General features: G+C 39.4%; 2 protein-coding genes across 2 annotated transcripts in view; one reads left to right on the top strand and one right to left on the bottom strand.

Annotated features, from left to right (window-relative positions):
• LOC140143911 (nicotinate phosphoribosyltransferase-like) overlaps nucleotides 1-20002 on the bottom strand; it is a 40283-nt gene extending 20281 nt beyond the window's left edge. The window contains exons 1-6 of the mRNA XM_072165740.1: nucleotides 19887-20002; nucleotides 8963-9230; nucleotides 7455-7665; nucleotides 6725-6855; nucleotides 5147-5262; nucleotides 3265-3458 (exon numbers count right to left, since the gene is read on the bottom strand). Coding sequence (XP_072021841.1) covers nucleotides 3265-3458; nucleotides 5147-5262; nucleotides 6725-6855; nucleotides 7455-7665; nucleotides 8963-9209 — 899 coding nt within the window. The 5' untranslated portion in view covers nucleotides 9210-9230; nucleotides 19887-20002. The remainder of the gene's footprint in view (nucleotides 1-3264; nucleotides 3459-5146; nucleotides 5263-6724; nucleotides 6856-7454; nucleotides 7666-8962; nucleotides 9231-19886) is intronic.
• A 199-nt stretch (nucleotides 20003-20201) lies between these two features.
• Nucleotides 20202-27319, top strand: LOC140143898 (uncharacterized). The gene is made up of 3 exons (XM_072165727.1): nucleotides 20202-20359; nucleotides 23249-24063; nucleotides 25053-27319. Exons 2-3 carry the CDS (start codon nucleotides 23312-23314, stop codon nucleotides 26377-26379), a joined length of 2079 nt encoding a protein of 692 aa, XP_072021828.1. The 5' UTR covers nucleotides 20202-20359; nucleotides 23249-23311; the 3' UTR covers nucleotides 26380-27319.
• Nucleotides 27320-27635: the final 316 nt, after the last annotated feature.

A 27635-nucleotide genomic window follows, 5' to 3' on the forward strand; every position in this document is an offset into this window, starting at 1 on the left:
TTAACAGCTAAGCCATTTGACCACTAGGTTTTTGTGCTTCTGTGGTGTTTCCATAAGATGCGCCGCGCATGCAGATAAGCGTCGCTTATACATAGCGTATTTGTGCGTTAACAAATTGCGCGATACGCAACAGGATGCGTTGTTGCGAGCGTGTACCCTGCTGGTACAACAAATATTTTCTTTCCTTTTCAATTTCAAACATGAGTGGAATAGTGAAATAAAATCCTTAAAATATTGCAGTTGGAGTTTACAAATCTGGATTTTCATTCCTTGTATTTATAAAAAACATAACAAAGTACAAACACATAAAAAAAACCTCAATTTTGCGAAAGAAACAATGTCTAGAGTACACAGCTGCCTTAAGTCGCAAGTTGGTAGTTTCAAGACCCCTGGCTGCTGAATCTTTGTCTGACGTGCACCTGTACATGCCAGAAATATCCCTTTGTGAATGGGCATTCTGCAATACAAGTATGACCTTTGTGATTGGGGCACAACATGCATAATGGGACATTCACAAAAGACATATTACTGGCTTGTACATATGTGTGCATCAATCATCAATTTAGCAGCCAGCAGCTTGCTCATTTTGTGGGAGCAGGTCACATATGTGATGCTATGGTCTTGTTTTGTCAATTTGATCATCTTGGCAGTTTTGTTTCAAACATGTTCAAGGGCCACAAGCAAATAAGCTATCAAATTAGCATATCTTGCAACTAAAACCTACTGGAATTTGAAAACCGTTAATTGCCACCCATCCACCAAATCACATCACTATGAGAAATCACACTCGCAAGCTCGGACGGAGGGACAGAATGACAGCCGACCAGGAAACATAAGACCTCTGGTGGAGACATATAAATTACTCACTTCATGACATCATAGGTATCCACCAAAGCCAGGAATCCTTTAGGGAATGACCGTGCATAGGCAATAAAGGCTGCCAGTTCCCCTTTAATGGTCTGCTCTTTGAGAACATCACAAAGCTTACACACCTCACCCAGCCATCTCTCACAGATAGATGCAAACTCTACAGGGTAGCTACCTTCAGCGAGTGGCTTATCCTATAGTATATTATTAATCCAGAATCCTTGATAGCACACTATAGATCACTACCAAATATGTGATGCGGTCAAGCATAATCAGTCGGAACTCGGAAATATTGATTTTGAGATATAGCCAAACAAAGGAACTATTTCCTTTGTTTTAGAAACACTTTTATTGCTCACATCTTTGGAACTGGTTGTTCAATTTCAATGGGGTTTTCTGCAAAATGCAAACTCCAGCCATCTCTCACAGATAGATGCAAACTCTACAGGGTAGCTACCTTCAGTGAGTGGCTTATCCTATAGGTGACCCCAGCCATCCGGGTACTTATTTTACATGATGCTACAGTGTCTACACTTACGGTTTTCAACCCACAATAGATTGTGCAGCAGAGCGACTAGTTGAAAACTTGTAGCAGAGCTGATTCAATTTGTTTTCACCTCGAATCTGGGCAGATTTCGGTAAAATAAAGGTTAAATACTTGGCGAAAATTGCATTGTATGTGAAGCTGAACACATGAACATGTAGAGGAGAGTGTTTATTTTTGTTCTTGGCTGGAGGCCCCATGTCGAGAAGTTATAGAAATGGTAGCATTTTGGCCGATTTGAAAAGGGGCAAACCACAGAAAACTACAAATTTGACTTCTGAATCGGATTTGTTGTCAACGGCTTGTGACGTCACCTCCAGGGTCACCTATAGTATATAATTACTCCAGAATCCTTAATAGTACACTATAACACTACCAAATATGTGATGCGATCAAGCATAATCAGTCGGAACTCGGAAATATTGATTTTGAGATATAGCCAAACAAAGGAAATATTTCCTTTTGTTTCCTGTTGTTTTGGAAACACTTTTATTGCTCATATCTTTGGAACTGGTTGTTCAATTTCAATGGGAATTTCTGCAAAATCCAGCTTTGTAAATGCTTTTTACTATCCTGTAAGAAAGAAAATTTAATATTTCCGAGTACCGACTGATTTTGCTTGATCTCATCACATATTACTCACTTCATGACATCATAGGTATCCACCAAAGCCAGGAATCCTTTAGGGAATGACCGTGCATAGGCAATAAAGGCTGCCAGTTCCCCTTTAATGGTCTGTTCTTTGAGAACATCACAAAGCTTACACACCTCACCCAGCCATCTCTCACAGATAGATGCAAACTCTACAGGGTAGCTACCTTCAGTGAGTGGCTTATCCTATAGGTGACCCCAGCCATCCGGGTACTTATTTTACATGATGCTACAGTGTCTACACTTACGGTTTTCAACCCACAATAGATTGTGCAGCAGAGCGACTAGTTGAAAACTTGTAGCAGAGCTGATTCAATTTGTTTTCACCTCGAATCAAGCCCATTTCTGGGCAGATTTCGGTAAAATAAAGGTTAAATACTTGGCGAAAATTGCATTGTATGTGAAGCTGAACACATGAACATGTAGAGGAGAGTGTTTATTTTTGTTCTTGGCTGGAGGCCCCATGTCGAGAAGTTATAGAAATGGTAGCATTTTGGCCGATTTGAAAAGGGACAAACCACAGAAAACTACAAATTTGACTTCTGAATCGGATTTGTTGTCAACGGCGGTCAACGGCTTGTGACGTCACCTCCAGGGTCACCTATAGTATATAATTACTCCAGAATCCTTGATAGTACACTATAAAGCAGTATTCAGACTTTTTATTGTACATAAAATATTGTATGTAACATATCTAGGTTGTTTAATCTATTGCCATTCTATTTCCAGTAATGTTTAAGTTCTAACGAATGTTTGATGACGTAAAATCGATAATATATTTCTACTAGATATTATATGTAACATATTATCAAAACATTCGTTAGAACTTAAACATTACTGGAAATAGAATGGCCATAGATTGAAAAACGTAGATATGTTACATACAATATTGTACGTCTAATACTCGGAGTCTGTGGAGGGCTTAACACTACCAAATATGTGATGCGATCAAGCATAATCAGTCTGAACTCGGAAATATTGATTTTGAGATATAGCCAAACAAAGGAACTATTTCACTTTTGCTTCCTTTTGTTTTGGAAACACTTTTATTGCTCATATCTTTGGAACTGGTTGTTCAATTTCAATGGGGTTTTCTGCAAAATGCAGCTTTGTAAATGCGTTTTACTATCCTGTAAGAAACTGAAAATGTAATATTTCCAAGTACCGACTGATTTTGCTTGATCTCATCACATATTACTCACTTCATGACATCATAGGTATCAACCAAAGCCAGGAATCCTTTAGGGAATGACCGTGCATAGGCAATAAAGGCTGCCAGTTCCCCTTTAATGGTCTGCTCTTTGAGAACATCACAAAGCTTACACACCTCACCCAGCCATCTCTCACAGATAGATGCAAACTCTACAGGGTAGCTACCTTCAGCAGGTTGTAGGGTCTGTGGTAAAAAATAAAACAGGAAATAAGTTTTGGGGTTAATTTCAGACCTGCAAATTTAAAAGGTCACAGAAAAATATTCTGACACATAGGCTTTAAATATGTGTTGCAGTTTGAAACCAAGAAGAAACAAAACCACAAACCTTTTAAGGGATGGATATGAACTTTTGGACAGTATTTATTGTGGGACATTAGAGCACATCAGATAAGCTCAGACATATCGAATTGCATTCTGAATGCGAAGAATGTCCTTCTGATATCAAATAATTTTGATTTTTTGAAATTCGCAATGTAATACACATTTTATGGCAAATGATTAAAATTGATATTTGTGATATTTAACAGTACTCGAAGTAAACTTTATAAATCTGATGATTCATACTTAAAGTGTATGTAGGTGGGATAAGAATATATCATTAGATTTATAAAATTTACTTTGAGGACTGTTAGTGTTAATATATCAAAAATGTGAAAAATATCAAATTTTAATAATTTGTCACAAAATTTGTATTATATCGTGAATTTCAAAAAATGAAAATTATTTGATATCAGAAAGACATTCTTCGTATTCAGAATGCAATTCGATATGTCTAATGTGCTCTCATGTCCCACAAAAAATACTGTTGAAACGCTCAAAACGCTCACTCCAGATCCCTTAAGACAATAAAGACAATTAAAATTGTTTGTCAAAAGGATTTTAGTCCAAAAAGGGATACACACGGATGTAAGTAGCTGTTGAAAAAGGTGCGACGTGTGCAAACTGAACACTTGCTCAGGGTACAATCTGACTTTTTTTGCAAAATTGAGCATTTTTCAACATTTTTGGTGAAAGTTGGTCAAAATATTGATGAGCAAGGGAATTCTCAATGATTTGTAGATCATCCACACAGCTCTCAATGGGAGAGACTGCATTATTTATCCCACCTCAGAAGGCCTTCTATTTCCCACAATGCACTTTGTTTATGCATTGTCCGCTTATCGTTGCTGACAAAAAGATCTCAAACATCATCCCACATACCAGGGCACAGTTCTATGACCTCCATTGCTTGTACACTCATAGAATGACTTATCTATGTCTTGGGTACAAAAACTCATACTCTACAACTTGAGGTCAAATTATGAGCTATCATTATTGAATAGAGGCTTTTGAACTATGCAATTGTCAATGATGCTATATTTTGGCTGCAAGTGAGAGGATAAAACCTTTTCACCCGAGATATTGTTATTTGACGTCAGTACACATCACGCCGATGCGCACATCGTTTAGCGAACACACATACTGCGCATTGCAAGTCTGAGTGATATCAAATGACAGTAGCTCATAATGTACTCGCAAAGGTGACTTGTGTGAAAATTGCCTCTTTTTTTGTCACATCGGTCCACTTTGGAGTGACACTTTATGCAAATTTGCCTAGAAACAATTGTCTATATTTCACCTCGTGTTACCATAGTAATGACAGTCCTTTAACATGGTTGTGGCCCAGGATTCTAGTTTTTGGATTTATAGGTGGGGATGTGGCAGTGATCAGAATCTTTGTCAAAAATCAAGTTACCTCCGCATGGAATAAAGCAATTCCTATTGTGGTAACTGGGTCGTTGACCAAGATTCAGCTTTCTGCGGGGATGTGAGGCTGGGATTCCAAAAACTTCCCAGAAAATATACCAAATTTGATGAAAATCAATACATACCCTACATTTGAGGTCATCCATACTTGCAAATGACATAATCATGGAATGTGCATTGGTCCCGTTCAATGGTATGCCAAATAGCTTGCCTGCTAGTACATTGCTGGTGCCATCAAAACCTGCAACAAGATCATCATGTTTTTCATTTATTACTATATTGCTCCATTCATGTGTCACCGTGTGTGGATATTATATTTAAAGGGGACAGCTGTGTTGTGGATAGATCCATTGTTGACAGTCATGTCATCAGACACAACACCTTCAAGTCTTCAAGTGCTGCTTGCAGTTACTGCAGGGTTCCCGCACCTTGACACCTTTAAAAGTCAAAGATTTTTCAAGGACTTTCAAGGTCCAAAAGAATGATTTTCAAGGACTTACCACAACACAAAAATCATGATGCGACTCTCCATGCGGCACGTATTAACAGTGACAGTTCCTCTCCACTCCCTAAATTTTGTTAAAATTCCAAGGCCTTGAAAAGGTGTTTTCTAATTCAAAGGACTTTTAAGGAATGCGGAAACCCTGTTAGAGGTGATGGGAAGGAAAAGTTAGTACCGTATTCATTCCAATAAGCGCCCAGGGCGCTTAACAAAGTCATTTTGGATGGGCACTTATTTTTTTACCTTGTTTACCTAATTTTTTTATAATAATTAAAGGCGTTTATTAAAGACAAATTTTTGTATTATTATAAAAGGCTCCTGAAACGTTCTAGTAGCTTTTCTGATGCAGAAAATGTATTGCAAGTTTATGCAGGACTTGTAGTCCTGCAGCTATTTCACTGTACCAACATCTATCTGTCACTTCAACATTAATGGTACCCTTTACTAAATTGAAAATACCCTTAGTGGGCGCTTATTGGGGCATGGGCGCTTATTGGAATGAATACAATTTAAAAGTTTTAAATATCAAGCAACTGAAGTCAGATTCACACAAAATCTGGACAACCTTTTCAATAGAAATCTTGTTGCTGATGCGAAAATAATTTTTTTTTTTTAATCACTCATGGGATGTGAGACAAACTTTTTTGGGGGGCTTTATCCAATTAAAAATATAACAGGTTTACTTTGTTCAAGTAGTCTATGTTTGAACAAGGCGACCACCTAACATAATACATCTTTCACCTGGTTTTGCAGTATAATCGTAATTTGAAGCTGAGATCTTTTTAAACATTTTTCAAACAAGTTATAAACATTTTAGTAATTTTAAATTTCAAACCTGATATTGTGGCATATTTGTAATATTTACACATGTCCCACCTTACACCTAATTGGAATCATTGTAGGTAAACAGAGCAATTTTGATTTAATGTCTAGGTAAGACATTAAATCCCAAATACAACACCACAGTTAGCAGCCAAGATAATAAGTGGGTTTTCTTTCATTTTACCTCATTATTTCGGCTATAAATGACAAGAAAACCTTGCTGACAGCTGTTAGAAGTATCCTTTCCTAATTTTTGGCAAAGAATAACAAAATCAAAATTTAACAGAAATCATGTTTTATGGCTTCAAGTTATAATGTTCTCTGGAAATGTTGTCCAAATGTTATAAAGTTTTATAAATAGAAACTTGAGTCTACTTACCCCCAATGTAGCTGTACTTTGACGCTGTTAAACCACCATCTGGTCCCTGTGCTCTCCGCAAACCAAATTCCAATAAGGACTTGTTAGGTCCAGCTGCCATACGGAATCTGGCTGCATTTGTGGCAACAAGACTGAAAAGGGACAAAAAAACATGCAAAAATGTCCAGAATTTCATAATAAATGAATTTTTTTAGTTGAATGAACATGAAGGGTACGGGCAACTCCAGGTGTGTTTACACATCTTGCATGGGTTTATAGAGAATACCAAACAAATCCCAACTCTAATCCTAACACTAACCCTAATCCTAACCATTATCCTAACCCTAAATCCTCACCCTAACCCTAACTCTAATCCTATTAGTATTTTGTGCTCTCTTACACTAAGGATAAACCAAATCTTGCCAGCAAACAACAGCCCTTGAATAAGCCTAAGGTATCAAGCAGTGGCATAACATAGGCGCAGATCCTTTTGCCCCATATTTCCAAAGAGCAGATCCTTTTGGCTTGAATTAGCAAACCCAGCTATAGCACCTCTATCCAAAAAATTTTAAGTAACACCCCAGTTGCAATTTTAATGCTAAAACCGCTGAAAATCATGTTATTTCTGGTCTAAAACTGGCAAAAAATGGAAAATGTGGAGCTGTTGACCAATTTTCTTATCTGGAGTATTTCAAGCCAGAGGAAAACTTGCCGCCCCAATCAATACATCACTTAACGTAATTACACCTACCTTGCATAATTAATCAAATTCAGAAAAGGTGTTTCTAGAAGTTGAAGCACCCCAAGTGGTCCTTCCAATCGTATCAATGGCACCCTGGGAAATACCACCATACCCTCAGCTATGGAATATAACTCAACATCACTACAATCCAACTGCCTGAGGTGTTCAAAGAAGCCATCTTGGGTATCTGGGGGTAAGACACTTTTCAGGTAGGTAATATCTAGAAAAATAAGAACATGTTTAAGATAGGGTGAATACAAATTTGGGAAGAAAAACATGTCTAAGCATAATTTTGTTTCTGTAAAAAAGGAGGAATCTTAAGGCCTTACATAAATCGACTGACTCAGTGCTTCTACGAATAGTCAAAATTTTCTCACATTTTGCATGCATTTCAACAAAAATAGTCATCAGTGCTTTTAGACCAAAATTCACATTATGACCAAATTAGTAATATTGTGGAAATTTTCACGAGCTCCAGACACAATTATTTGTTCAGTAAGAGTCATTATGGTGCGTAGCAATTTGTCAGCAGACAACTTTGCCCAAATAGGTGTGAATTGGGATATACAGGGTGTATCAAAATGATTGGTACCCATCAATTTTAATGAATGAAAAGTCTGCATCTTCCAAATACAACATTGGATACTCTTGAAATGTCCAGAATGTATAGTCTATGACTTGTTTTACAATTCACCTACAAATTATTTGGATCTTATGTTGAATTTTGATGTGCCAAGCTCATCGATTATCAATCAAAACTGACGGGTACCAAACATTTTGATACAGCTTGTATCTCTAACTGTATCACTTTGGTCAAGTTTTCAAAGAGTTTAGAAGTGTCAAATATTTTCCAAAATTACGGTCTAATATTCTTTTGTACAGTAAAACTTTTTTTTCTGGTTTTCCAAATCAGTGTCGGTCGGATGAAGACAATCAAACATTTTGTTTTCATGTTTGGAGAATCGTACAAGATTCTCGTAGAATTTACAGCCCTGCAGGAGGTCCCATTAAGTGCTCCTGTACAATAGACTATCCAATTGAAATCCATATAACTGATGCGCATATTTTTTGGGGGGCTTTGGGGGCATGAGCCCCCGGGTAAAAGCAGGGGCGGCAAAAAAGAAGGGGTGGCAGAAAAAGAAGGGGCGACAAAAGAATTATTTTTAAAGAAAGGGCAGAAGAATGTATGAAAATTTTGAAAAAAAAATGTATTAAAATTTTGTGCTTTTAGGTCGCTAGTGAAACTTTTTTTTTGGCTATTCACTTTTTCAAACCATCAAAAAAATGGGTCAACCTTTTCCGACTGTTGATGAAGGGGCGGCAAAATTAAACCCCCCGGGGGAGAAGACATGGAAGACATGACCTTAATCTTACAAACACGGAGTGTAAAGTTCAAATGGGATTACCTAAATGGGTGACTCCATTTGAAATCTACACCCCCTGTGTGAGAGATTAAGATCATGTCTTCCATAGGAGGAACATGGCTTTCAACTGGAATAGCCCAATGCTGTCAATACCTGAATCTGTAAACCTGAAATTCTGAATGAATTTCACACATTCACTCAGTCCTGCATAAAGCGTGAATTCTCCTCCAAATGGGTTCTTACGAAAGAACAGATCAAAGCACGCCCTCTCGTAGGTGCGATCATTCTGCCAGTATGCGTAAGCCATTGTGATTTGATATTGGTCCGTCATCAGGGCTTGCACCAAACTGTTGCTGTTCTGTGTGTCATGGTTACCGTTGGATATATTATTGGCAGCCATAGTGTTGACTTATAAACTCACCTATTAAATTAAAGAGAAAAATGATTACATATTAAACTTTTAATTCACATGAGTTTATACCGGGGTACTCAAGTTTGGTTTTGGTAGGGACGTGCCGCTAAGAATTTGAAAGTGGACCCATAAATATACCAATTTTTCAAGAAATTTGGACCCATTGATATACCAAAAGTCAAAATTTTCGCCGAATTTAACCCAGTCTTAGTTTTTACACATTTTCCCAAAATTTTGGGAAACTTTTGACAATTTTGGCTAGATTAGGGTAAAATTGGGCTATTTTCCGAAAAAATTGAGAAAATTTTGAAAAAAGGACCCATTCATATACCAAAATAGGCTTTGAAAAAGGGTCACTGATATACCACAAAGGCTGAAAATGATACCCATATTTGCGGCACGTCCCCGTATGGTCATTTGTATTGAGAACCCCCGGGTTTATACGGCCACATAAAAGTGTCATACCCACGTTTTTGAGTGAAAAGGGAGGAGGTGGTTTTGTTTTTACTTTTTAGCAAAATTGATGTTGATAACGGACAACAGTTTTCCAATAAAATTAACATTGCTATAGCAGCCTGCCAGTGGTTTTAATGTGGTATAAATCAGGGACTGTCTTTTGAAATTTGCAGGATCTCGAGCATTAAATAGCTCTTCTGGAGCCTTCACGGAGAGCTGTTTAAATAGAATGTAAAGAGAGAATGATCAACTGGTCTTAAAGAAAACTGTAATTTAGGCTGAATTTAAATTATTGTAGCTTTTGCTACTCATCTAGCGAGCGATGTCACTTGATATGTATTGTGAATGCATCAACCAATCATTGTGAGCACATTTGCTTGCACAAGTTGTCAAGGCATTAGCCAGAGGGGTGTCCAGGTGTCATTTGGACACCCTATAATTCTGATTTTTATAATGGAGTGAATAGGAAGTGGACATCCTGATTTTGTAGAATAAGGTATTTTTGACCATTTTGGACACCCTAAAGATACCCCTCTGGCTTATGCCTTGCAAGTCGTCAAAGGCTAATCTGCCAATTTTTTGCCAACTACGGTACATCAAATGCCAAGTTCACTCCCTTTTTGCATAAGGCTTCTGGTAATCTCAACAAAAACACTTTCATGTACCGGTACCATACAAAAAACTACATTTATTCACTATTCAATTTAGCTCACCACTAAACCACGTTTATTAGATATTTGGGGGGGGCAAAGTGAATTTCAGGAGGGGGAGGGGCAAAATCAACAAATTTTCCGCAAAAAGTGGAAATTTTCCAAGTGCCGCCGCACTGCGTCATCCCTATATCAGTAGGCATAGATTGTAGGTCTAAAGGGTCTAGTAATTTTGATTCGAATGCTGTTTTGCTTTGCTGAGATTTTCATCGTAATAGGCCAAAACAGACCTATTTTGCATTAATGGTTTTCCTGATTTAATAATTTAATGCACAATTCAAAGTGAAATCGATTCCTTCAAAAATCTGTGGCAAAAACGCAACAAAATTGAACCCTGGTTTGGCCTGCATGGTTTAAGTTGCGAGATTTTTCAGATTTTGGCGGCTGATCAGTTCCCAAGACCCCCCTTTTAGCCGGTCAAACAGTTCCCAAGACCCCTTTTGGCCGGCCGATCAGTTCCCTAGACCCCCTTTTTGACCTGCCGATCAGTTCCTTAGACCTCAAGTTCAAACTGGCGGTGGCACACCCCTAAAAAAAAAAAATTGAGTGCCCTCGGCAGAAATGGCTTAATTGTGTAATCCCCATAGGAAAATACAACAATTTGAAATTTGGACACCAGAATTAAACTTTACGTAGAAAGTCACAAAGTGTCATTATACCCGCATGCGAAGCATGGACGGGTATATTGTTATCCTGCGGTTTCTTCTCCTTCTCCTTTTTCTCCTCCTTCTCCTCCTTCTCCATCAAACACATCATTCTGTCAAGGCTAGCTCTAAAACTACAAAGGCCCTGGGGCCCATATGTGGTACACTTATGGGCCCTACCCCGTAGAAGTGCCTTTTGCCCATCTTGGCCCCAGAGGTCAAAGGTCACGGGCCCAGGGGCCCAAATGTGAAAATACAAAGCACGCCGTTTCTCATCAAATGAAGCAGCCTCAGGGCCCTGAGTTGGTACACTGATAGCCCTAGGGGCACTCTATATTTACAAATATACAAGAGCCCCATATGTTATATATTATGGGCCCCAGGGGCCCAAATGTTAAAATTTGGTGCAACAGATTGACAAGCCTAGCTCTAAAAGTACAAGATTATTAGGGCTCATATATGACATATGTATGGGCCCTAAGTTGTAGATGTGCCTTTTGCCTATTTTGGCCCCAGATGTACAAAGCTAGAGGCCCCAGGGGCCCAAATGTTAAAACAAAGGGCCGGCCGTTTCTCAGTAAATAAAGTAGCTACAGGCCTCAGATTACATAAGTTTCCCCCTAATCATATTGCATAGCCTCACTGTGAGTAAGAGATACTGACAACAGCAACCTATGGAGAGTAAGAGAGACGACTTCCCTGGGAGGGGACTTTTTACAATTTCTTTATTTTAAGTGCTACGACAGTGCAACCTACATTCAACTGAAGCTTGTGACTTCATTTCCTTCTCCTCCTCCTCCAAATATAGTAGCTACAGGGTTCAGATGTGGTACACAGATAGGTCTTTAGTATTATATTTTCATATGTATATATAATCCCCATATGTCACATAATATGGGCCCCAGGGCCCCAAACGCTAAAACATAGGGCCGGCCGTTACTCAGTAAATAAAGCAGCTATAATGCCCAGCTTGAGTCTACTGATAGCACTTGAGAATCATACTTCAACATGTACATGAGCCCCATAAGTCATATATTTTGGGCCCCAGGGCCCCAAATGTTAAAACAAAGGGCCGGCCGTTTCTCATCATATAAAGCAGCTTTATGGCTCAGAGTTTGTACACAGATTGCACCTGAGAACTACATTGTTATATGTACATATGAGCCCCATATATCACATAATATTGGCCCCAGGGCCCCAAACGCTAAAACATAGGGCCGGCCGTTACTCAGTAAATAAAGTAGCAACAGTGGCCAGCTTGAGTCTACTGATAGCACTAGAAAACTATACTTCAACATAATTATGTACATGTATGGGCCTCATAAGTCAAATATTATGGGCCCCAGGGCCCCAAATGTTAAAACAAAGGGCGGGCCGTTTCTCATCAAAGAAAACAGCTTCCGGGATCAGAATATGTACACAGATAGCACCTGAGAATTATATTGTTACTAACACCCACACACCCATCCACCCCCACACGTAGGACTAAACAGACATATCGTATTATATCATATTTGGAAATACCAGCGTGAAGCGTTAAGGCTGTTCCAGTTAAATTACATACCCATTGGCTGTTCCATTTAATTTACATACTCCCTCTGAAATAGCCCCAAAACAGACTGTTCCGTGTAATTTACATACTCCCTCTGAAATGGCTGTTCCATTTAATTTACATACTCGCTCTTTTTACAATTTCTTTATTTTTAGTGCTACGACAGTGCAACCTACATTCAATTAAAGCTTGTGACTTGGACTTTCACTTTTTACACATTTTCTGCCCAATTGGGCGACTTTTTTACAATTTCTTTATTTTAAGTCCTCAGCAAATAAGGACTGTAAGTTTGGGTACACCGATAACATGCGGGTATAGCCGTATTTGTGTACAAATATATAGCCTTTCTGTAAAATGGATCGCCGTGCTGAAAAATGTTGCCGTGTACTTGCTGTTTTGAACATTTGCCCAGGCTTCCCGTTAGTGTGCGTCATTGCGTCCAGACACGTATTTTACAAATTTGGACGCAAGTTCACATGGCTAATCAAATATTTTGCGTCCATATCACATGCAGGTGGACGCAGACAAAACTTCTAAATTTAATCATTAATTGATGATAAAAATAAGACATTTTTATTCTTTTATATTTTTAAGATAATAAAAGCCCCAACATTTTGACCAGCCTGCTTAAGAATTGTAGTAAATTCTGCAATATTTGTAAATGCAACGTCAGGAAATCGTGCACTTTTTGCAAGCTTTCCGTACGATCGTTGTTTGATGGGAAAGTCCCCATTGATGCTTTGTTTACAAAGCTTGCTGGAGTGATGACATGCGGCTACCGTGCACTCCGTGCAGTTGCTGTTTATTTAATTATTTATCACAAGCTGACAATATTCAGTTTTTAATGTTTTCAGTTTATTTTCTCATAAATAATCTACGTTTCCTTTATTAGTATTATTGTTACGATGAATAAAAGCAATTTTAAAGACAAAATCCAAATGATAACCTTTTTTTGTATTATTTGTGGTAGCGCGTGTTTTAGCTTTTATAGCATCAACAACACGTTTTAAAATTAAAGAAACCCGGAAGTAAGAATACGAAAATTTGCGAATGTTTTTGCAGCTGTTTCTGACCACGTTTCCGACCAAAACCGACATAGAAATGAGAAAAATTATCATAGCGACTGGAGATGGAATATCACGGCGAAAATGCACTTTTATTTTATTTTAACAATCAACATTTGATGAAGTGTAGACCCGGGATACGGGTACGTGTGTTAGCAACAAGGGGCTGCCGTTCTGATCATGAAATTCCGCGGCGTTTCCCGTTATGATTGATCGTGAATTTCAGATGGACGCACAAAAATATGTCTGGACGCAAGTTTTTTCAACCTTGTCAGCAAACTTGCGTCACACATGACGCACATTTTTCACATGCATCGTCCAAATTTCAAAGAAATTTTTTTAAATGCCACAGCGGCGCAAAGTCTTAAGCGTGTAAATCACATTCACACACAAAATGGGAAAAACGAGTCTCAGTGGACGAACGGCGTCCATGAGACTCAGCGAGTCTAACGGGAACCCTGCATTTGCCCATAACTTCGCTAATTATTTTTGTCCTACAGACATGGTTGACCCCTCATTTTTAAGTTAAATAATCACCTTTCTAAACAAAACAATTTCAATGTGAAATATCAGACTTGAAAATTGATGATCATACCTAACCATGAAAGCAAAAGCATTTTATGAAACAATTCATTGACCGAGGCGATGAATAAATAAGAGCAAAGGTTGAGGGCGCTGCGAATAAATAAGAGCAAAGGTTGAGGGCGCTGCGCTGGAGTGCGTGGTTGGAAATTTTGAGAGCTCCGCTGAAGTGGATATTTCATCTAAAAATTCCACTTTTTCATCGGGCATCCAGTTTTATACTGCTAACCAAGCAATAATATATTGTTTGGTGACCATTTGTGACTGATTTTTGGAGAGATTTGGTAAGATCTAATCTTGTTAAATTGTAAAATAAGTCATCGTATCCGGCGTGTATACCGAGTATTTAAAGATGGCGCCCACGACATCTGCAATGGCCTGCTAGCACCTGGGTAGCGGTGTGGCTGGTTGTGTGTAAATGAGTAGTGCCGGTGTGGCACCTGACCTTTGCAGCTGTTCTTCACCATCAGTTTGAACAATGAAGCTCACAATTACGACAGCAACGTTGTACCTTCTACTTAAATTAGTATTTTTAAGAACTCATACAAACGAGAAAGTTGTTTTCCCTGGCTTATTGAGTGGTGTGAATCCCATCAGTACTTATACAGTATCCCAGTTGAAAAACAATGTATTTCATTCATTTGCCGTACTTGGTGTTACGCTGGGTCTTAATCCAGTTCAATTCTCACAATACACCTTACCATGGTCCAATTCATGGCATTCAATTTCTTTCAATGAAAGCGCAGTATCGATGGTGGTAGCTAAGCAAACTGTCTTAAGGGCAGCTCACATCCCCCATACTTTCAGTATCATCAAGAGTGCCCCAAGTTATACGTGCACAAAATCCAACCTGGTACTCTCATATTTCCACTTGTTATTATTGATCAATGCTCATGATATTGAACTTAATCCAGGGCCATACAAGCCTAAATTCCCATGCCAAGTATGTTCTCTTGCCGTTAAGTGGGGTCAGAAAGGTATAAGGTGCGACAGCTGTCTCAGCTGGTACCATGCCGATTGCATGGGAATGTCTACCCAAACTTACGAAAACTTGGATGGGAGTAAGGTGATATGGTACTGTGATGCTTGCGGTGAGGCCAACTACTCAGAGTGCCACTTGTTCAGTAACTCAAGCATTGAATGTTCTAATAGCTTTAGCAGCTTGGGTTCTGTGAATGAGGATGGTGGTCTAGTACTTGGCTCGCCTAGGGCATCGTCATCCCCTGTGAAGTTACCTGGCATAAATGTAAATGACCCAAAAACTAAGAACAAAAAGGTCCACAAAGTTGGATCTCTGAGGTTTCTGGTTGTTAATTTCCAGAGTGTTAGAGCGAAGCGAGAGGCGTTTCATGCTTGCATTGACACCAATAAGCCCCATGTCATAATTGGCACGGAGTCTTGGCTCAACGACTCTGTGAGTAACAGCGAGGTATTTCCACGGACTTTACAGCCATAAGAAAAGACAGGAACTCACACGATAGGAGAGGAGGTGTATTTGTTGCTCTCTGAAATGACCTAATTGGTACTCACCAGGTTGATCTCGACACCGATTGCGAAATTGCTTGGGTACGCATTCAGCTTGTTGGGTGCAAGGACATCCTCATTGGTGCGTTTTATAGAACACCCAGCAATACTGACCCAAATTATTTGGAGATGTTAAGATCGTCTCTTGCTCGTATTAACATCACCAAGGGTACGACCGTGTGCTTAGGTGGAGATTTCAACCTGGGGGGTATCAATTGGCCCAATCATACTGTCAATCCTGGAGCTAGAGATGTTGGGCTATGTAAGCTCATGATTGAGATAGCCGAACAATTTAACCTAACCCAAATGGTAACTGAGCCAACAAGGGAGGATAAGATTTTAGACCTCTTTCTTACCTCCAATCCAACTTTGGTCAACAATGTTATGACCAACCCGGGGATTAGTGACCATGACGGAATCCCCATGATTGACATGGCAACATCTCCTACGCTTTTGAAATCTAAGCCTAGAAAAGTGTACAAATACCAAAAAGCCAATATAATGAAGGGTTGAAGAAAGATTTTATCAATCTCAGCTCCAAAATTTTGGCCTCAAATTCTTCCACTATTGAGGATGATTGGAAATTGTTTAAAGAATCTTTAACAAAGCTAGAAAATCTGGTAATGAAACTGACAAACAAAATTTCAGAAACATCCGTAAAGAAGTACAAAAAGACACTAAGGTGGCATACTGGAGATGGGTAAGATCCTCATGCATTGAGTCCCTAAGCAATTCTGGAGCGTCGTGAAGAAGTTACATAACGATAGTGTGGGCATTCCTGCTCTTAGAAGCAATGGCTCACTTATTAGTGATAGTGTTGGAAAAGCTGAAATCCTAAATCACCAGTTTGAATCGGTCTTTACCAATGAAAACCCTACCGATAACCTGCCCAAACAACAGTGTTATCCACCAATGCCTGATTTTGAAATATCCCAGGATGGGGTATTCAAATTACTGAATGATTTGGAAGTTAACAAGGCCCCAGGGCCGGACGGCATCCCAGCAAAAATCCTGAAATCTTTTGCCAAAGAACTCACACCGGCGTTGACACACATTTTCAGGAAGTCTTTAGACACAGGGTCCCTTCCTTCAGACTGGCTCACAGCTAACATCACCCCAACTTTTAAAAAAGGGGACAGAGCCACTGCATCAAATTACAGGCCTGTGTCTTTGACACCTATTTGTTGTAAACTGTTAGAACACATACTTCATAGCCAAATTATGCACCACTTTAATAATTTCAATGTCCTATCGGACAGGCAACACGGCTTCCGCCGTGGTCACTCGTGTGAGAGCCAATTAATCCTTACTGTCAACGACCTTGCTGAAGCCCTTGATTCCAAAACATCTGTAGATATGGTAATCATGGACTTCAGCAAGGCGTTCGACACGGTTCCTCACCAGAGGCTGCTTTACAAGTTAGAAAAATATGGTATAACCGACAGGACTCATACATGGGTAAAAAAATTTTTAACACAGCGGAAACAGAGAGTTGTCGTGGATGGTGATCATTCACAGTGGGTGCCAGTTAGATCAGGCGTTCCCCAAGGCACCGTCCTCGGCCCCTTATTGTTCTTAGCATATATAAACGACCTCCCTGGTAACATCTCGTCGGAGGTTCGTTTATTTGCTGATGACTGTGTATTATATCGCCCCATCCACGACAACTCTGATGTTTCTCGCCTTCAATCTGATCTTGATACCTTGCATATGTGGCAAAACAACTGGCAAATGCAATTTAATGCCAGTAAGTGTTTCACACTTAAATTGTCACATTCTAGAAGTAAGACTACCCATCAGTACAAACTAGGGCAGTCTGTGTTGCAAGAAACGGACTCACACTCATATCTGGGTATTCAAATAACAAATAATCTTAAATGGGATAACCACATCAATCATGCCATCTCAAAAGCCAATCGAGTTCTAGGGGTAGTGCGTAGAAATTTGCATCCGTGTACCACTGAATTCAAATCAATTGCCTATAAGGCATTAGTGCGGCCGCACCTAGAGTATTATGGAACCGTATGGGATCCGCAACTAAAGAACACATACTTAAATTGGAGGCGGTGCAATGCAAAGCTGCAAGATTTGCCTGCAGAGATTACGACCAATATAGTAGTGTCACTAAAATGTTGACACAACTTGAATGGGACTCACTACAACTGCGTCGACAAGCTAGTCGCCTCACTCTGTTACACAAAAACACCACAGGTCAGGTCGCCATACCTGCTCAAAAATTTCTCATACCAGTCACCCGCCCCACTCGCCGTCAAAACGTCAAGGCATTTAACAGACCACGAGCCAACAAGAACTGTCTCAGAGACTCATTTTTTCCAAAAACAATCAATGAGTGGAATACCCTGCCTAACAACATCATTAACATCGAAACAGCGGAAGCATTCAAACAAGAAGTAACCAACCACCTAGGCTAAGAAAACAGCAAAAACTCCAAGATTAATAGCTCTCTCAGCGCTCTCACATTCCTTTGCGTTTGGCTTCAGAAGAGGCGTTGCGGAGTATTACGTCAAAGTCAAAACAAAACACATCGATCAATTGTATCACATCACACCGAGAAAAAAAGTTGCATGTAGGTAGATTATATTTTGATAGGCATACTTACTTACTTGGTATACTTACTTGGTATACTTGGTAGATTAGTCCTTCATTCCTATCGGCAGGACTCTCAAATTCTTCTTAAAAGATGCCACAGTGGGTGCAGTCACTACTTGCTCTGGTAATTGGTTCCAATGCTTTACCACCCTGTTTGAGTAGAAGTGGTTTGCAAGTTGTGTTCTGGAACGCCTTTGGAATAATTTCATGGAATGGCCTCTGAGACTTTTGTGGGGGAGGGAGAAGAACTTGTCAGCATCTGTCTTATAATACCCATGAAGGAATTTATAAGTGTCTATCAAATCTGTCTTGAGTCTTCTGTTCTCCAAAGATTCCATTTGGATATCACTCTTGCAAAGGCGTAAACATTTGGACTGCACTTTCTCTATTGCTTCAATATCTTTCTTATATTGAGGACTCCACGCGTTGATGCATATTCCAATGCTGGACGCACTAAGGACTGGTAGAGAATAGAGACTTTATTTTCATCCAATCCAGTGAAACAGCGCTTGAAACATCGCTATCTTCCGTGGGCCTTTTTAATAATATCTTGAACATGCATAGTAGAGGTGAGGGTGTTGCTAACTGTGATCCCCAAATCTTTCTGGTTGCTCACTTCCTGCAGGTAGACACCATTTAGTGAATACTGGTAATGAAGGGCTGCCTTGATGCGGAGAACTACACACTTATCGGCGTTGAAGTCCAATAACCACATCTTGGACCACGCAGAAAGGGCGTTGAGGTCACGTTGCAAGTCGTCACAATCGGCTTTAGTGTCTATCAGGTTGTAAACTTTGGGGTCGCCGGCAAACATTTTAGCGACGGAGGCTGAAATCATGTCGGGATGTCATTCACGAAGAGGAGAAACAACACGGACCCAGTATCGATCCCTGAGGGACCCCGCTGGTAACTTTTTTCCAACTGGAGGCTCCATTTCTCAAGATCACCCTTTGTCTTCTACCGGTGAGAAATCCTTTTATCCAAGACAGCAGATGCCCCCGGACACCAAGATGATTTAATTTGTACAGAAGGCGGGCATGTGGCACTGTGTCGAACGCTTTCCGAAGTCTAAGTAGACTGCGTCGACACCATTCTCATTATCATAGGCTGTGGTCCAGTCAAAATACACTCCAGAAGCTGGGTGACACAAGAGCATCTCTTCTGAAATCCGTGTTGATGGCAAGAAATCAGATCATTGTCGAGAATAAACTCCATAAGCTGGTCATAGATGACACGCTCCAGCAACTTAACCACTTGACTTGTGAGTGAAACAGGCCCAATTGCCTTATTGCCTATCGATCATGCATTTCGATTGGAATTGGATTGATTGTCATGATTGTCATGTCATGCATGGGTGAATGAATGTCATCCCGACCCCGGATGTCATCGGCTTAAAATAATCATTTATTGACAAGGTTACCCCTGCGTCCCCTAGCCGCTTGTTTTTAACATTTATACAATCTCCATGAACTTAATGTCACAGTCAAAACAGAGAGGTTTAAAAGATTATTTTTTAAGCTTACCGTTTGAGTTTCATTCATGCAATCGATCGGGTGATTACTTTTCTAAACAAGTTGCCTTCCTGTTACGCCCAATAATTCTAATATCAAGTTTACAAAATCCATGATGTTGCATTTTTTTAAAGAAAAGGGGACCAGCAATGCAAAATATAACAGTGCAAAGCATTTATCATTTTGTAGCTTGATATAATGATATTTGTCACTTAAAAATAATAGAAAAATGAAAGGTTTTTGTTTCAGAAAATCCCAAATTAAATGTGATATCACAAAAAACGGCAACAGGGCTTGTGAACTTTTGACCTTTGACCAATTAAATAATGTTTGACAAGTTGACCCAGCTGGCCGGCAGAAGAAACAACAGGGATCCGACCCTGGGGCAAGTAATTTTCATGTTCTTTGTCAGAACTGAGTCCATGTGAAGACTGTAGAGTTATTCGACTCATGAATTTGTGCTTCAAGAGTTACTGATTTAAGTGGTAAGTTTCTAAACACATCAGGGGGTGAATTTTAGCTGAGATTGATAAGCTTATTTTAAAATTAAAAATATTTTCGATTTTGATTTCGATTTTCATATTAAACATTACATATTAAATTTAAAAGTTCAAACAAAAGCTTTCTTTGTTTGACTCTTTATCATGATTATGTCCATAATAAATGGCAGCTACAAATTACATTGTATATAACTTTTTTCTGTAAACTTTTGATGAGAGCTTGCTCGAGAAGTCTAGCCAAGAATTTGCTCACCGATCATTCTAGTCCTGCCAGCGCCAGCAAACTTCAGTCTTTATCATAAACATTTGCTAGTCAGCCAAATTCGCCGACAATGTCAATGCATATTTACATAGAAATTTAAAACAGCTGGCCGAAGAAGGAAACGTACATAAATATGTTTTCTATACATGACCCAAATATGTGATTTTTTATGGTGATAAGTCACTCGCACATGGAATTTTAGAGGGGTTTGGATAGCAGTTCCATTAAAAAAAAGCTGCTACATGTATCATAATGAGACTAAGATCTAGAAACACCCCCCGAAATGCCGTTTTGGGGAATTTTGCTAGCTGAAACTTTTTGAAGAAAAGTCAATCTTTGACAAGATGTAACTTTGCTACGGAAAGTGCTGTGAAAAAATGGTTTTCAGTTTTGGCTTTGTTTACTCAAGGGCTTTAATTTGATATATGAAATTATGCAGTTTGATGGCAAATTTGAATTCACCTAGCTATCATAATGACAGAGCTACGGACCTGATCTAGGTATGACGAGTTACAGTTACTGGAACTACGATCATTCATGCCGATAGCTTCACATTCTAAGATTATTCTAGGCTAAAGACCATTGCATTCAAAATCTAGTCGGATTCGCTGAAGCATGACACCGTGTTTACAATGGAAGTTCAGAAGTAAACACAGCCGATCACACCAGGTGATTGCATCCAAAATGTAGCTAAACTTACACTTCAGCAAAATTTTAGTAGACTGTCCAAAATAGGCAAATCTTACTCAAAGTCAAAAGATACAGTTGACTAAGCGAAATAACTATCATCCAAATTTCAACATTAACAGAATAAATAACCTCCGGTGCATAAAAAAAATTGCACCGCTGTCCGACCGAAAAAAGATAGCAACGCACTCTAGCATCGAATGCGTAACTATCATGTGCAAATTCGAAGAGTTCTTGAGTAAATGAGAGCTCGAGATCGTATTTTAATCGTACAACGCGTACCGTGCAAAATTATAATTAATACATTTTCACTTGCCGAGTGTCACAGTGCATTTCAAAACATTAAATGTGCAATTTTTGCACTGTCATGTTGTTTTGAACTTTTGCTCTTCGCGTTACCTTGCTACGTGCCTGCTAGGCTGCTATGCACTATATACATGTATACATGTGTACACTTAATAAGTATTTTTGATGCAATCGCCCGTCATGATCAGCTGTGTTTACTCCAAGAATTCTAGCTTCGAATTTGCGGACGATACGCATTCGATGCTAGAGTACGGTTAGTTGCTATTGTTTTTCAGTCGGACAGCATTGACGCTTTTTGCAACGGATGTTATTTATTCTGTTAAGGGGGTACTACACCCCTCGATAAATTTGTGTCTATTTTTGCATTTTTCTCAAAAACTAATAACACAGCTGTAACAAAAGTTATGTATATTATAGGGGCAAGGATTCCAATTACTCCACTGGAATTTCAGTGACCCATGACAAGCGGCTCGTTATTTATAATAAGAAAAGAGGTACCACTAGGATGTACCTCATTTCCAATCACATATGCTGAACCGCTTGCCGTGAGTCACTGAAATTTCAGTATACATGTAGTAATTGGATTCCTTGCCCCAATAATTTTTGTTACCAGTGTGTTATTATTTTTTGAGAAAAATGCAAAAATAGTCACAAATTTACCACAAGGGTGTAGTACCCCCTTAATGTTGAAATTTGGACTCATGAAAGTTATTTCGATGAATCAAAGTTGTATATTTTGAGTAAAATTTGCCTATTTTAAACGTCTAAAATTAGATTGAAGTCAAGTGTAATCACATTTTTTATGCAATATCCCGTCATGATCGGCTGTGTTTACTTCTGAACTAACTGAGAGCTTGAAAATCTGAAAAAATCTGAAATTTTTTGCAATATATTTTGAAAATGTTTCTGAATATTTTTCAAAAAAAATCCAGTCAAAATCAGTCAACTTCAGACAAAACATGGATTTTTTTTTTGGTAAATGAAATCTTGACAACGCAAAATCTGGATCGATTTGGCCTGTGTTTTTTTTTCTATCTGCTGCCAATCCTGGTTGACAAGAGCCCAATTGTGTAATTTAAAAACCATAATTATGAGTATATATAAAATCTAATAATTTTAATTAATTTTTCCTTTTTTTACAGGAAGTTACCAAATTCTGTTATCTATTCCAGCTCCAGTTACACCTCATTAATGTCCCTGGACCTTTGGATGTATTGAAATACATTTATGTATGGCATTTTACTCAATATAACAGGGCTGGAATGCTAGTGTTCTAGCCCTTACAATAAACATCTAGGCCTAATTCTATCCAGGAAAATATGCATGAGGTTCATTTGTACGGTGATCACCACGTAACGTCACTGGAGTTGGAATGGATAATAGAGAGAATGAACTCTGTTGTAGGAGTCTTGGGTGTAGGAATCAAAAGACTCTAATTTTGTTTGATCTGATTGATTACCATAATTAAGTAAAATGTAAATTACTTTTGAGCTTATTTTATACAGGAGGAAATTGTTCCATGCAGTGAAAAAGGCTCACATTTTGTAAAACCAATAATCACTATATCCTGTAATTAACTTTAAAACTAATTAATGCCTGTTTTCCTTTTGTACACACAGGAAGTTTGTTTTCATGATCACTGGCAATTCATCACTGATAGCGTGGAGTTCGGATGAGTTATAATGGTGAATAAAAGAAAGAAAGGAAAGAAGGACACTGGAAATGAAAGAGAGAAAGGAAAGAAAGATAGCAAGAAAGTGGTTGATATGTTACCAACTTGTAGCACCACCAAAGAGGAGACTCGGAATGAAAGGAAGACAAGAATGAAGGAAAAGAATGAAGACAAAAAATTAGTTGGTCTGCTACCTACATGTAGCACCGCCATGGAGGAGACTGGGAATGAAAGAAAAAAAGGATTGAAGGAAAGAAAAGAAAACAAGAACATGGTTGATATGTTACCTACATGTAGCACCGCCATGGAGGAGACTGAGGATGAAAGAAAGAAAGGAAAGAAGAAAAAGAAAGAAAGCAAGAAACAGCTTGGTCTGACGAGGAGTGGAAGAAAGAAAGGAAAGGATGAAAGAACAAAAGGAAAGCAGAAGAATGAAAGCAAGAAACAGGTTGGTCTGTTACCAAAATGTACAAAATGTAGCATCACCGCCACTGGGAATGGAAGAAAGAAAGGAAAGCAGGAAAAGAACGACAATGAGCAAATGGTTGATATGATACCTAGTACCACCATGGAGGAGTCTTGGGATGAAATAGAGAAAAGAAAAAACGCAGAGAAAGAACGCAAGAAACTGATCGGTATGTTACCCATCACCATGGAGGAGACGGGGGATGTCGGTATTCCTGTGGGACAGCTGACGGACGATGCATTGCTCATCATTTTCTCTCAACTCTCTATCAAGGAGAGGGTTGCTTCTATATCAAGGTATGAGCCCAAACATGGCTGTTCCTTTTGAACTGCATACACCCCTGATTGAAGACATGACACAGGGGATGTAGATTTCAGGGTCACCCATTTAGGTAACCCCATTTGAAATTCACACTCCCTGTGTGGTAGATTAAGGTGGTGTCTTCCATAGGGGGTGTATGGATTTCAACTGGAATAGCCCAATATATTAAGTGTTTGTGTCGGACTTGACTCCCAGAATCTAGAAACTGATTGGACACAGTTGTGTCTGAAATTAAGGGGAGACTAGCTATAGTTGGTAGATTTTCATTATCTTAATCAATTAGGCCTACATTGTTGGCCAAAAATAAGGTTTGTCTCAATACTCGCGCACGCATTTGTAAAATCGCACGATTTGAAAAAAAAAAGAAATGCAGATTTATTTTTTATTTCAAAAATTCGGCAAAATCAGATTTTTTTCTCAAAATACCATAAAAATACCAAGTCGGGAATAAAAAAAAGTTGCATTTCGTATTTGTTTTCAAACCACTCGTGAGCTTTGAGACAAACTTTTTTTTTGGCCTTATTGAAAAATAACACTTTGATGTTTTGCAAAAGTTCATTCTACAAATCATATAGGCCTACTTTGAAAACTTGCTTGATTTATTGTTGTGAATGAGATGTACGTTTTACATTCAATATTGTTTCAGTCCTCTTTACAACATAACTCAAGAACCACAGGACCTACAAAAGTATATCCGTGATATTTGAATTCTTCTACAAACTCGTTATGAAATGATCAATGCAATTTGTGCCAAAGCTCACTACCATTCGCAAGATGCTGTGAACTACCAAATCACAACAGTTGCTAACCTTAAGGCGAGTCAGAGCAGTGTCTGAGCTAGCAGTGTTTGTGCTCACATATTGAGAAAAAAAAGCACACACTCACAGGGATTTCATGTGGAATAGCCAATTTATTAGTACAATTCAGTAACCTTCATCTATGTCTTGTTTTGTTCTTTACTCAGAGTTTGTAAAAGATGGAATCGTGTCGTCAAAGTCGGTGCCATTTGGAGGCATGTAGACATGTGGGAATGGCAAGAAGTGGTACCGTCGAGCGTGAGACGAAGCCGTAAACTCAACAAACCCTACACACGAAGACAGGCGAAAATAGAAGCACCGGCAAAGGTCACGTTTGAATTACGCCCAATGATAAAGAAGGAGAGAAAAGCATTGAAATTTCTCCAAACATATATTAGCGGGTCTCTACGAACCTTAAACTTGTGCGTCGTGAGCGACAATATTTTGCAATTTCTGCGAGATAATTGTCCCAAGTTGGAAATCCTTACGCTAGGTAGTAGTTTTGAGCATAGAGATTTCCTTCCCGCTCCTGGGATAAGAAATGTAGATTTTTCGCTGGTACCCAGTAGCGTAGTCAGGCTTAAGATACAAAGCGGCTGGGCTGAAAGAGGTAAAGTTGTCCCTCCCAACCCACTGGAAGGGCTTGCCAAAGATCCATTCCCCAACATGAAGGAGCTGATTCTGGAGCGGCACGTATCATATCCAGCAGAGCTGTTCCAGCGATTAAGCCATTGCACCGCATTGAAATCACTCTCGCTAATCTCCTTTGAGAGGGTCAGCGATTTCGCGGTCCTCGCCAAAGGTTTGGCTGGGCTAGAGGAACTTTGTCTTCAAAGCTGTATTCGGGAGAACGCCGCCACAAAAAAGGTTCTGTTCCAAATTGCGGACAACATGACGTCGCTTACACATATTAAGTTACGTGCCGGGCCGACTCCGCAAGACGAGCAAGTGTCAGTTGACAGTGGGATAAGCAGGTTGCGATCCTGCAAGAACTTAAGGCAGGTGTGGTTGGAAAATCTCCACACCTTTTCCATCTCGGGATTCAAGACACTCACGACAGGACTCCCAAATCTCCAAGAGATCGTCCTAGTCGACTGCGACCGAGTCGACGATGCATTCTTGGAGCACATCCAAAATCAGTTGAAGTCTTTGAAGCTGCTGCGACTAATCCGATGCGTGCAGCTCACTGACTTCGGTACGAAGTTCCTCCTACATCATCCATCGGTAGAGCATCTAGAGATCGTCGGGAAACTCCAGACCACCCGTGTGTTCCCAACGCCAAAGATCATCTGTGAGATTGCCGAGTCGATGGAGTCTCTGAAGACTCTGAAGGTCCTCATCACAGGTCATCCACCCACAGATGTGCTGAAGCCTCATTTCCATCAACTGAAGAACATGAGACCGGAGATGGAGATCAGGATATACCTAAGACCGGATGTAGAGATGGAGCTATTTGGATGTAGGTGCAGTTATGAAGATGATACTAGCGGATAAATTTATGGAGTCATTGAGCGCACTTTCGACTATTTTGATTGGTTACAAAGAGAAGTATATCATGTATTGAGCCAATCACAGATTATGGTAAAGATAGTTAGTTGCTGTAGGTTGAGAGATCTAGAAGCTGTGTTTTGATTGCTCACTCAGATGATTAGGGACCATTCACAAACACTTGTTAGGGGGGCCTGATGCAAAAAGGACAGCCCCTTAAAATATTTGACCCTCCTAAGGGGGGCCCTGAAAAAATGACCAAACATTTTCCTGGGAAAATTGAGTTTATATGCTTTTCTATGGGGTTGACCCAAAATTTTCATGTCAAAAAGGGGGAGGCCCTGAAATTTTTGAGGTGTGTAAAGGGGGGGGGGCCGAAAAATTTTCGTGATTTTTGCATCAGCCCCCCCGCTTACAAGTGTTTGTGAACAGTCCCTTATATCATGTGATTAACCAATCAAGGGCTCTATGTAAGGAAATCAGTAGTTGTACCAGAGAAGATGTAACATTTATTATATCTTCTGTGGTTGTACATACATGTAAGGCCAAAAAAAAAAAAAAAAGGTTTGTCTCACGAACCCGCGCGCATAAGTATGTGAAAGCGATACAGCGAGTTTGTCTACGCGCTGACCGCCTTTGTAAAGGGTTTGTTTTTTTTCCCCCGATTTTTCCGGTTCCCGATAGTTCGACCAACGTAGTAAAAATGAATTCCTCAATGTCAGAAAACCATCGAAAATGTCAGGCAGCGCGTATGCCATTAGTGTTGCAGATAGCCCGTAACCCACACCGTAGCCTCAGTCTCGCTAGTTTCACGCCATCCTTGCAACGGCACGGAGCGTAAAGCCGACGAAGCAAAGTGGATGCAATATAAAAGGACTTAGCCTACGGAGAACTCTGCGATCGAGTGAAGCCATGTTGTTTTCATAAATTTTTGTATTTTTTGTAGCTGTTTTTAACGAATTTTTTACCGCTTATTTCAACATGATTGTTCGATTCGTATAGTTAAAACAGGGGGACTGTGCTGAGGAATTGGGCACTGCATCGGTGCGCCGATTCGTTACTCTGAATGCCCTAAAAATGAGTTGGTGTCGGGCTAAGCTGTAACCCGTATTAACATTGTAAATTTGTTGCTTCTCTTTCATTGTAAGACCACTTGTAGTTTTCCAATACCTGTCTTGTGATTTTCATTTGTCTCAGGCTAAAAAAAAAAAAAACAAAAAAACCGCATTAGCATAGCTTCCAAACCAAAAAAAAAAAGAAAA

The sequence above is a fragment of the Amphiura filiformis genome, unplaced genomic scaffold (assembly GCF_039555335.1).
Source record: "Amphiura filiformis unplaced genomic scaffold, Afil_fr2py scaffold_32, whole genome shotgun sequence".
Lineage (NCBI taxonomy): Eukaryota > Metazoa > Echinodermata > Ophiuroidea > Amphilepidida > Amphiuridae > Amphiura > Amphiura filiformis.